This window comes from Schistocerca piceifrons, chromosome 3 (genome assembly GCF_021461385.2).
Source record: "Schistocerca piceifrons isolate TAMUIC-IGC-003096 chromosome 3, iqSchPice1.1, whole genome shotgun sequence".
In the NCBI taxonomy this organism is placed as follows: Eukaryota; Metazoa; Arthropoda; class Insecta; order Orthoptera; family Acrididae; genus Schistocerca; species Schistocerca piceifrons.
This window is the reverse complement of record NC_060140.1, coordinates 322,695,260-322,707,932: the sequence shown is the minus strand read 5'-3', so window position 1 is coordinate 322,707,932 and position 12,673 is coordinate 322,695,260. Positions and strand designations below refer to the sequence as shown.

The window sequence follows — 12,673 nt, the reverse complement described above, 5'->3', positions numbered from 1 at the left end:
ACGAAACCATCGATATTAACTTGTACGGTTTCCATACTATTCTGTACTGTTATACAAGAGGAGTAAAGGAAAGAAGACTGGGTGTAACGCCCGTCGAAATCGAGATCGTTAGAGACGGAGCATAGGCTCCGATTGTGTCAAGGATAGGGAGGAAAATCGGCCGTTCCCTTTTCAAAGGCCTGGAGCGTTTTAGGGAAATCACGGAAAACCTAAATCTAGATGGCGGGACGCGTGTTCGAACTGTCGTCCTCCCAAATGCATGTTCTGTGTGCTAACCGCTGTACCACCTTGTACGGTGTACAAGAGCGACAGGCGTAGTGTAGGCAGCCTGTTTATTAGACTTGCTGCTTCTTCAAAATGTTCTGGCAATGAAACGCCGTCTTTGGCTCCCACTTCCATATGACACATCCACAGATGTAGAGAGAAAACACGTTATTTCGTTCCCCTTATGTCTATGTACAGATGTTATTTAGAACTAAAAACACACTAAGCAATGCATAATTATTACTAACTTAAACAAGGGCAATTTCTACACCGTTTTGTCAAGAATCATGCAAGTGCCATTCACGATTGGAATGGAGATGGGGGTTACACCAGTCAGGATTTTATTTTTTAAATATGATCTACATAGCAATGGCAAATGTGTGACTTTTAAAAAAAAAAATCATTAGCGTTACCCCCTTTTGTTTGCAAGGAAATACCAGGGAGAGTGGTAAAGTAACATTTTTCTAACACCAGTCATGATTTTCATTTTAAAAACAGTTTGTGTTTACAGCGTCGCATATTACCGCCCATTAGCAGCCGTCCAGATACTTTTGGTCAGATAATGTATGCACAATATAGATTGCAAAGCACACTACAAACTTGCATGTGCACTGCCCAAAAAATTTTATGATTATCGATGATTTTCTTAAGTATCATAGAACGTTCTTATGATATTAGCGTTGGTTTATACACTGCCTTAAGCTGGCAGCGCAAAGACATACACTACTGGCCATTAAAATTGCTACACCAAGAAGAAATGCAGATGATAAACGGGTATTCATTGGATAAATATATTATACTAGAACTGACATGTGATTACATTTTCACGCAATTTTGTGCATAGATCCTGAGAAATCAGTACCCAAAACAACCACCTCTGGTCGTAATAACGGCCTTGATACGCCTGGGCATTGAGTCAAACAGAGCGTGGATGGCGTGTACAGGTACAGCTCCCCATGCAGCTTCAACACGATACCACAGTTCATCAAGAGTAGTGACTGGCGTATTGTGACGAGCCAGATGCTCGGCCACCGTTGACCAGACGTTTTCAATTGGTGAGAGATCTGGAGAATGTGCTGGCCAGGGCAGCAGTCGAACATTTTCTGTATCCAAAAAGGCCAGTACAGGACCTGCAACATGCGGTCGTGCATTATCCTGCTGAAATGTAGGGTTTCGCAGGGATCGAATGAAGGGTAGAGGCACGGGTCGTAACACATCTGAAATGTAACTTCCACTGTTCAAAGTGCCGTCAATGCGAACAAGAGGTGACCGAGACGTGTAACCAATGGCGCCCCATACCACCACGCCGGGTGATACGCCAGTATGGCGATGACGAATACACGCTTCCAATGTGCGTTCACCGCGATGTCGCCAAACACGGATGCGACCATCATGATGCTGTAAACAGAACCTGGATTCATCTGAAAAAATGACATTTTGCATCCAGGTCCGTCGTTGAGTACACCATCGCAGGTGCTCCTGTCTGTGATGCATCGTCAAGGGTAACCGCAGCCACGGTCTCCTAGCTGATAGTCCATGCTGCTGCAAACGTCGTCGAATTGTTCGTGCAGATGGTTGTTGTCTTGCAAACGTCCCTATCTGTTGACTCACGGATTGAGACGTGGCTGCACGATCCGTTACAGCCATGCGGATAAGATGCCTGTCATCTCGACTGCTAGTGATACGAGGCCGTTGGGGTCCAGCACAGCGTTCCGTATTACCCTCCTGAACCCACCGATTCCATATTCTGCTAACAGCCATTGGATCTCGACCAACGCGAGCAGCAATGTCGCGATACGATAAACCACAATCGCGATAGGCTACAATCTGACCTTTATCAAAGTCGGAAACGTGATGGTATGCATGTCTCCTCCTTACACGAGGCATCACAACAACGTTTCACTAGGCAACGCCGGTCAACTGCTGTTTGTGTATGAGAAATCGGTTGGAAACTTTCCTCATGTCAGCACGTTGTAGGTGTCGCCACCGGCGCCAACCTTGTGTGACTGCTCTGAAAAGCTAATAATTTGCATATCACAGCATCTTCTTGCTGTCGGTTAAATTTCGCGTCTGTAGCACGTCATCTTCGTGGTGTAGCAATTTTAATGGCCAGTAGTGTATCTTACCTGCTCCTGGTGTGAGTCCTTGGTGAGGTGGGGAGATTAATATGGTTATGCACGAGCAATGCCGGCCACCCCCTGAATCCTCCTGCAGTGCAATTGGCCACACTATTAAAGCCAATCCATAGTGGTGCTCAGAGCCAGATAGACGCAGAAAGGCAAGGCAAGGGCAAGATGGCTGGAGACTTTGGAGTAGTAGCAAGCACTATGGCGCCTAGTGTTTCCTACCCCGTAGACATCTCGTGCCACGCGACACGATGATTGCGCCACTGGCAGACAGTGCTTGGAGGTCACTGTGGATGTTTATGTTAAAGATTTAGTAGTCCCATTCGTTTCTACTAAACCTGACAGTGCAGTGGGATCACATAAATAAATACCTGCAGTAATTATTAAATATGAAACCATGGGATATCAGCATAATTCGCTTAAAAATATGAAGTCTGTAAATAAAAAAAACATCGTCCGAACAGGACTTGAAGGCCTAACAGTTCCGACTGGCCACTGTCTCATCCGCAGATTTAGCCATCGCTGGATGTGGATACAGGAGTGACAGGTTCCACTACTCCTCAGTCAAGAAGCTCCTCAGTTGGCCTCAAAAGGGCTGAATCCACCCCAGTTGCCGACAGCACTGACAAGACCCAGAAGGTGACCCATCCAAGTGCTCCCAAGCCCAACAGTGCTTAACTTCAGTGATCTGACGGGAATCAGTGTTACCACCACAGTAAGACCTTTGGTGAAGTCTGCATATACAGAATTAATGTTACCCAGGAAGAGTGTACTAAAATGAATCCCAACGTGTCCACAGTGTAAATGCTATGTGGTAATGGTGCACTTGTTTAAATACAGTACTAACATACATCATTCCATGCCACTTTCTATGTAGCACAGTGCTGGTGACATCTGAAGTATCTTTTTAATGTCTTGGGCAGACACATTATGCTCTTATTGAGTCGTAAATTATATTAATTAACAGAAAAGATCTGGCAGCCATATTGGATCACAAATCAGAGTGATAAGGGTCCTAAATAAACACAGGAAATATGGCAGCCATGAAGGCTGGCCCAACACCCTCAGCCAATATGACAACATCCCATATCCGAATTTGAACTCCCAGACATTTATACACATCGCAGTTGACCTAGAGGAGTGGGGGAAGAGGAAGGGGAGGGTGGAAGAAGACAGCAGGTAGGGGGTGACCTTGACTTTGATCTCGCGGGAGATCTCGCAAAAATTCATGCTGGCTCAATTAACTGCTGAGCTCCATTACTCACCATACTAGGAGAAAAATTGTATCTGATGTAGTACCGTATTCAGTTTTTCCTAACTTTAGATATACACTACTGTGGATGTTCATATCAATCTGTAACTAGTGGGTGACCTCTTTATTGCTAAATGTGGTGTAAAATATAAAATTTTGTCTAAACTTCTTTCAGAAAATTTTTCACTGCACTTTGGCTGACAACAAATGAATATGTACAGCAAGTGTGAGAAGCTAAAGGTAATATAAAAATTTAAAATTTGTGAGAATCTACCCATGGAGATGCTGTTAGAGCACTTTGGTTCTTAAACGTCACAGTAAGAAATTTTATTCTAAAATGCAAGAAGTGCAAAAAAAAAGTGTAAAGAATGAGATGATGCACAAGGAATATTTTTCAATTTTATTCAGAACTTTCCTTTGATGAATACATTTTTATTATAAGCAACAGTGGATGAAGGTAATTAATATTAATAACTTAAAGAGAATAAGGTACACTTATATGCTTATCATGATGGCGCTGGCCATAAATCTCCAACTGAGGTTCGTTCATTTCTGCCTTATTACATTCAGAATAATACCCTCTCATCAGTAAGAGAAATGTATATTTTTTCAGACAACTTTGGAGGAAAAATAAAAATCGTACTGTCACACAATCTTTGTTCCCATTGACTCCCTTGGGAATTTTTCGTATTGTTGTTCACTATTTTTCACAACGAGGTAATTCATTTCTTCTATCTGACCGTGGTTTTAATGTGGTGAAATGAGAGATCAGAAGATACTGTGCCAGAACAGCACACTGCTTTAATCAACCATGCAGCATAAACAATAAATTCGTGTAAATACAGTCATTTTAAAGATGTTCTGAACTTTAAAGACTGGTGGCCAGAATTTTACTAGCTGACCTCTTGCTCAGAAGTCGCACTTGTGATAAAAAGTAAAGAACGTTTTCTCCAGCACAATTTAGTGAATTTTTTTACTCGAACACTGAATCTGGATTAGAAAGTGCTAGTGCTTACATTGGCGATGATGTTACTCAGAACGTATTTTGTCTGTGAAAATCTGGCGCTGGATGTATAACATAGCCCACACAAAAGACATACAATGGGAAAATTCTCACTGATAGGAAAAAAACTCCAGAGAATTAAATAAATGAAGTAGCACATTCCCACATAATACGGTTCCTTCTATGAACACATACCGATTTCGCTGTCTTGTGAGGAGGAATATGCTGAGGACTAGGTCTGACAAGATGTATCCAGTGTTATACCTCTAACTGTGGACGGACGTTCGGTTTGAAATATTTACTGTAAGACAGAAAAACTCTTTATTAAGCTGTATTAATTACTATACAAGTCTTGTTTCTTATCTTAAAGTACTTTTGGCTAAACTGGATTTGACTGTTTGTTGCCGGCCGCGGTGGCCTAGCGGTTCTAGGCGCTTCAGTCCGGAACCGCGCGACTGCTACGGTCGCAGGTTCGAATCCTGCCTCGGGTATGGATGTGTGTGATTTCCTTAGGTTAGTCATGTTTAAGTAGTTCTAAGTTCTAGAGGACTGATGACCTCGGATGTTAGGTCCCATAGTGCTCAGATCCATTTGAACTGTTTGTTTGTTCCACCTTATTGTAGTGCAAAGTTTTCTTATTTTACTGGAAAACAGAAACGTAGCTCCTACCTCATATAAAGTGCCTCACATATTCTTTTTACTGGGGAATTAAAATTTAGAAACCGCACAACTTTCTACTGTTTTAATTTAGGTTTTTTCAATCATACTTGCTAGGAAACAGATTTGTTATGGCTCATTCTTATTACATATCTGACACTTCATTGCAGAATGGAGAGAAGTCAAGATTCAGTTGAAGAACATTTTGGATACGTATTTGATACATCAGGTTTCAAACATGCACAGTTAAGCTTCTTGAAGACTAAGTGTGGGAGAAAGACTATAGATATACTTAATTATTCGAAGAGGAAACATATTTTCTTTCATTACCTCAAAAGTCGCATTCATTAACTTGTCCCCATTCCGAAATGACCAGTTCAGTTTTAATAGTGGATGGCCGCTATGATGGACGGTGCAGCTGAGTTGTTGGCGTCAGGAAGCCAGTAGTTCACCAACCTGGGCAGGTTAGCAGTGAAGCGGTGAGAGAAAGCCTGGTAGTCGTCTGATGTATCAATATCAGTGTTAGCACGTTCATTTATTACTCAATAAACTGCAACAATACACTGAGGAGCCAACATATGTTGGACAAAAGTGGTGGACGGCCTGTGAAGTTGTATGGCTGTCAGCAGGTGGCCTGGTGGCATGCACCATTGTATGAATGAGGAAGTGATGATAGCAGCAACTTTGCAAGGATACTGATCACATCGGACGGCGACAGTTGACAATGCTGACTAAAGGCGCCCCGATTGGAAGGGATACCCTGAGTTGCATAATATCATGTCGAGGACCCAGCATGGATGAGATGACTCATAGCAACAGCAGTGTTTGTCCACATGAACATATGTAGGCAGCAAAGAGTTTGCTCACACAAGCGATGGCAGTGGAGTGGCTCCATGGCCCCAGGCTCGAACTGTCGGCCTCCATGGTAGGAGGACGGCAACACCTGAGGTAAGTCTGCAGGTGACCTAATAGTAGGATAGCAGTAAATCCACAGCACTGGTCTCAGCGCAAAAATCAGGGCCGCATCTAGCAGTGGCAGAGTCCAGGGGTGGTGATTTGTTGATCTCAGTAGACTAGTAAACTGTTGTAGGTTCCCCTGCAGGACAGGTGGCTGGCAGACTGCGATACTCTTGACTTTAATGAGGATTTATATAGACTTGACCCGGCCTTGTTTCGCTAAAGAATCTGTTTTCATCACATAAACCACATCAGAACAGTGGCTTGGACTTCAAGAAATTAGGTCACCCATGCCACATGGCCTCTGCCTTTCTGCTGCGTCATTGCTATGATGCCTTAGTGTGTCCTCTTGTCTGTATCATGTGGTAACTGTCTCGACAGTGCTTGCCAAATCAACAGGTAGCCGCTGATGCAAGTGTGTCTGGGTAGCTCCAGTCTGACTCCCTTCCACAGCCTCTTGCATTAGCTGTGGTAGCATCCTCATTTTATTCAGTCATGCCATAAAATAGCGGTGATGCTACACATATCCTCTCCTCAGTAGAGCGAGCCTGTGGATCTCAGCTTGTGGTAATTAAGCAAAGGTTCAAATAACACCCAGCAAACTGACAGTTATGTACTATACATTTAGCTTTTTCCTTATAACAATCATATAAATCCTCCCTCTCTATGCCATGGCGCACCAACCATGATATATTTTCAGTACGAAATCATTCTTTGTTGTAGAAACAGAATGCATAGCGGCATGTCTTCGCCAAAGGTACACAAAAACTTCGATTACTTATGACTAATGTGTTACCCATAGATCCTATCGTTTCTGAAGATGCCTCAAAAAGGCGAAGTGTATCGATAAAACTTATGCTGTTTTTGCAGCCTAGACCATTTTTTCCTACTGATCAAAAGTCACTTTAAATAAGTAGCTTCGTTGGCTGCATACCTAACGTAAATGGCATTATTCCATGGTTATCCCATTGGACTGTCTTGTTTTTATACATGACCATTACTCCATCATATGAGTGCTTGCAAAGTAGCAAACAAATGTCACAAGACTCCTTAGGCTCGAATCATCTCCAAATGACTACTTATAATAAATATATTTACTCAAGAAACTTCTTAGATTGGTTCAGATGGCTCTAAGCACTATGGGACTTAACATCTTGAGGTCATCAGTCCCCTAGACTTAGAACTACTTAAACCTAACTAACCTAAGAACGTCACACAAATCAATGCCCGAGGCAGGATTCGAACCTGCAACCGTAGCAGCAGCGCGGTTCCGAACTGAATCGCCTAGAACCGCTCGGCCACAGCGGCCGGCGAAACTTCTTAAGCTTATCAAACAGCATCTGTATTAAACCTTCACTTATCTATTCCTTATTGGCTATGGGTAATCCAGTCCATCAGTAATAGACATACTGGGGGTTCAGGTGGGTTGGCGGTTCTAGACTTAACATCGATGAATGCTGCACAAAGCAGAGTCAGAGCCATAGAGGTGCCAAATATTGTGACACTAATTGTTATGACTGTACTATGCTGGTTATCTTTGTACTGTTGCTCGTGTTGAAGTAAATGCTCTGCAAAAATGCGACTGTCTCATGTAGTTATATGTTTGTCGAACTTCCTTCGTTTCTCATCCATAAACAAGACTCAACTGACCCATCACCCAACAAATGAGAAATAAAATTGTAAAACTCTTTCTCTCTTAACGAATTTTCTTAAAAATCGACTTTTCACAGCAGTTGATCCTATTCAATTGATCTCTTATGTTCGACATTTCTTCCAGTCTGTCCGCCGGCTTCTTGATTCGCTAGTTTGGTACACCTCTCGGAACTCTGTCTGTGAGGCAAAAGTTACCCTTACGTTCCCCCAGTTCTAAAACGATGATCACATATAAACCACATACAGTATTACCACAAACAATATATTTACAGGTAGTTCTATTTAATTTTCCTCACAGTAATGCAAGCCACAGACTGAATTACTCTTGTAATATTACATTTCCTTGAGGCCTGCTGGTACCAGCACTCTCACCTGAAGATGGCGGCAAATGGACCGCTGAAATATAGTGTCAAGATGGCGTTATGATCGGGCTGCACACCCGAGAAGAATAGTATCAAGGATTTGGCCTTATTGACCTGAACAGTAGTCTTACAAGTACCTTTTCCTACCCTCTCCCTGCTTCTGACAAGGGAACCTCCCCATCGCACCCCCCTCAGATTTAGTTATAGCCGGCCGGGGTGGCCGAGCGGTTCTAAGCGCTTCAGTCTGGAGCCGCGCGACCGCTACGGTCGCAGGTTCGAATCCTGCCTCGGGCATGGATGTGTGTGATGTCCTTAGGTTAGTTAGGTTTAATTAGTTCTAAGTTCTAGGCGACTGATGACCTCGGAAGTTAAGTCGCATAGTGCTCAGAACCATTTGAACCATTTAGTTATAAGTTGGCACAGTGGATAGGCCTTGAAAAACTGAACACAGATCAATCGAGAAAACAGGAGGAAGTTGTGTGGAACTATGAAAAAAATAAGCAAAATATATAAACTGAGTAGTCCATGCGTAAGAAAAGTAACATCAAGGTCAGTGTGAGAACAGGAGCGCCCTGGTCCCGTGGTTAGCGTGAGCAGTTACGGAACGAACGGTCCTTGGTTCAAGTATTCCCTCGAGTGAGAAGTTTAATCTTTTATTTTCAGACAATTATCAAAGTTCAGGCACTCACACATAATCAACTTCGCTCTCCAAAATTCCAGGACATGTTCAGATTTGCTTGGACATACGCAGGATTCGACGGTCTCACACGGAAAAATTGAAACGTTAAAAACATATGTTTTCACAGAGCACAGGGAAAACTGCGACTGTGAAACTGTTGCATTCATTTGTTGCAGTTTATGTGACATACTCTTATGTTTTCATCACTTTTTTGGGAGTGATCATCACATCCACAAGAAAACCCAAATCGGGCAAGGGAGAAGAATCTTTTTACCTATTCGTCAAGTGTACAAGTTAGGTGGGTCGACAACATGTTCCTGTCATGTGACGCACATGCCGTCGCCTGTGTCGTATAGAATACATCAAACATGTTTTCCTGTGGAGGAATCGGTTGACCTATGACCTTGCGATCAAATGTTTTCGGTTCCCATTGGAGAGGCACGTCCTTTCGTCTACTAATCGCACGGTTTTGCGGTGCGGTCACAAAACACAGACACTAAACTTATTACAGTAAACAGAGACGTCAATGAACGAACGGACAGATCATAACTTTGCGAAAATAAAAAAAAATTAACCTTGCACTCGAGGGAAGATTTGAACCCAGGACCTCTCGTTCCACTGCTGCTCACGCTAACCACGGGACCATGGCACTCCTAAACTCACACTCTCCGTGATGTTGCCTATGTTGTACATGGACTACTCAGTTTGTATATTTTGCTTCTTTTTTTCATAGCTCCACACAGCTTCTTCCTGTTTTCTCGATTGATCTGTGTTCAGTTTTTCAAGGCCTATCCACTGTGCCAACTTATAACTAAATCTGAGGGGGGTTCGATGGGGAGGTTTCCTTGTGAGGAGGCAGCACAACCATAGTTGGCAAGGAATCCGCGTCTATGTTACTTCATTACCCACAGTGTCTGCAACATAGTTAACTTTATCAATAGCTTCCCGTGCACCCTTTGCAGCATCTACAAAAAATTATTGTCTGCAGTTCCTCTCTCCATGACACAAAAATCATTGGCACATGTACACATGACAGCAAAAAAAGTGAGCCACTGCTAAATGCAATCAACGTAATGCAGTTGTGTCACAGGTCATCTAAATGCCGAAACCCTGTAGGGTACAGTCGTTTTACTATACACAATGGTTACCACATGACACCACTAGGGGCCGACCGGAGTGGCCGTGCGGTTCTAGGCGCTGCAGTCTGGAGCCTAGCGACCGCTACGGTCGCAGGTTCGAATCCTGCCTCGGGCATGGATGTGTGTGATGTCTTTAGGTTAGTTAGGTTTAATTAGTTCTAAGTTCTAGTTGACTGATGACCTCAGAAGTTAAGTCGCATAGTGCTCAAAGCCATTTGAACCATTTTGACACCACTAGGGAACACTGCTCATTGTGGCAATAAGTACAGATGTAAACCAGTACCAACATACAACAAATATTAGATAACACGTTATTAGGAATGAGGCAGTCCCTAACGCTTGTAAATCAAACTTCATTACAATAAGTGACAAAAAATGGTTCAAATGGCTCTGAGCACTATGGGACTTAACTTCTGAGGTCATCAGTCTCGTAGAACTTAGAACTACTTAAACCTAACTAACCTAAGGACATCACACACATCCATGCCCGAGGCAGGATTCGAACCTGCGACCGTAGCGGTCGCGCGGTAATAAGTGACACTTCAGAAGTCTTATCACAATCATTAAATGACATGACGAGTTCTTGTCCGTGATCCGAATCTGAACCGACTGTCAAGCAAACAAAGCTTGCGTGTCGGATTGAGGCTCAACTAGGCATAAAGAGACGTAAAATATGGAAGTATCTGGTTACAAGGCTGAATGTCTGAACCTGGACTAAATGAGGATACGTTTAGCACTGCACCGGAAACCCCATGAAGCTTATATTACCCCTGTGAAGCAGCCACAAACAGAATGTAATAAAGTACAATGCACAAGCGTGGACGCCATGAAGCAAAGTTATAGTGATGGACGGAGTGTGGGACCCAATACCTATACAAATTGTTAACTAAGCAGAGTCAGATATTAAATGTGTTCAGCAGCAGCGTGATATTGGAACCTGAAACGACAGTTCAAATGATTTTTGCCTGGCAGGGATTCGAACCTTGCACCCTTCGCTATTGCCATGTTTGATATTGATTCAGGTGCAGTAGTATCTGCCCTGCTGGGTGACACTGGGCTTTGTTGTGAGGCCATAGAGCCTGGACCAGAAGTACAGGGAAGTATACTTAACAGCACAAAAAGCGGGCTACCCCTGAATTTCAATGTGTCCGCACCACCTGACTGTATGCAAGCAACATAGCATAGCTGTGTCGCAGCTCCTATAACGCTCCCCGTCACAGTCATTTGACTATACACAATGGGTACCACAAGAGACTACTAGAGAACACTGCTCCTTATGGCAGTCAGGCAAGGTGTAGACCAATATCGTCATACAACAAATGTTAGAAAACACGTTATTAGTGATGAGTCAGTCCTTGACACTTGTAAATTAAACTTCATTACAGTAAGTGGCAGTTCAGAAGTCTTATCACACTCATTAAATGACATGACGAGTTACTGTCGTGCTCCGAAACTGAACCCTCTGTTAACCAAACAAAGCTTGCATGTCTGATCGAATCTCGACTGGGCATAAAGGCCAAATGTCCGAAGCTGGAACTAAAAGATTATAAGTTTAGCACTGCACTGGAACCACATGAAGCTTATATTGCCCCTGAGAAGTATCCACAAAAGGTATGTAATTAAGGATCGTCCACAAGCGTAAAACGCCATGAAGTAAAGTTGGGGTGATAGACACGGAGTAGAGCCTGATATCTATACGAATTGTTAACTAAGCACTATCAGATGTCAGATATTTATGTTCATCAATAGCGTGATATTGGAACCTGAAATGACGATACAAATGATTTTTGCCTGACAGGGATTCGAACCCTGTACCTTTCGCTATTGTCTTATAGCTATGAATAGACATGAAATATTTATAGTTTCTTCACCAGTAGCGAGATGTGCACACGTTTGGCACAGTTCTGTGCTGCCTGGGACTCCAACCCCGCGCACAATGTCGTTGTTGACCCAACACAAACACTGTCAACTACCAAATTCTCTTTTACTATAGCCCGCCTCGCGTAGGAAGGCGCTTCCGCCCATAGAGGCGTGGAGGGATACGAACTGCGCATGCACGGCAGCAGAGAGCGGGCAAACAAAGTCCACGTTGCCGAACTGCGTTGCTGCGGACAACAGTCGGGCTCATTTGCCTACGGTACATCGTATTATACGTTCAAAATTACGAGGAGAATAGTAAATATTAAACCCAATTTCGATCAATCGTAATGAGAGAAATATTAATTCACGTCTGGACGACGTTGCATCCAATGCTCCACAGATTTACTCTGCGTGACGTCGGGACGCGAGAACAGCTGACACAGCTTTGTGAAAACGTGAAGCACAATTTTCCTCAAAATTACAACTGCCTAACGACAAGATCATGGAAACTACTTGTAATAATTATCATTCATTGAAATTTGAACTGTATTATAAGTAAAAATTTAATGCACAACAATATTAACCTCAAGCACAAACTGAAATTATTATATTTGCTTGGAAACTGGTTCTAATCAATAGAATTTTTAAAAATGTGTAACGTGCTTGTGTGGATGTGTTTGACTATAGTCAAGTGTAATCACTGCGCATAAAAAAGAATTAG

General features: G+C 42.9%; 1 protein-coding gene across 1 annotated transcript in view; it reads right to left on the bottom strand.

Moving 5' to 3' along the window:
* LOC124788626 (vicilin-like seed storage protein At2g18540) overlaps positions 1-11,166 on the bottom strand; it is a 61,997-nt gene extending 50,831 nt beyond the window's left edge. The window contains exon 1 of the mRNA XM_047255897.1: positions 11,075-11,166. Coding sequence (XP_047111853.1) covers positions 11,075-11,166 — 92 coding nt within the window. The remainder of the gene's footprint in view (positions 1-11,074) is intronic.
* Between the last annotated feature and the right edge of the window lie 1,507 nt (positions 11,167-12,673).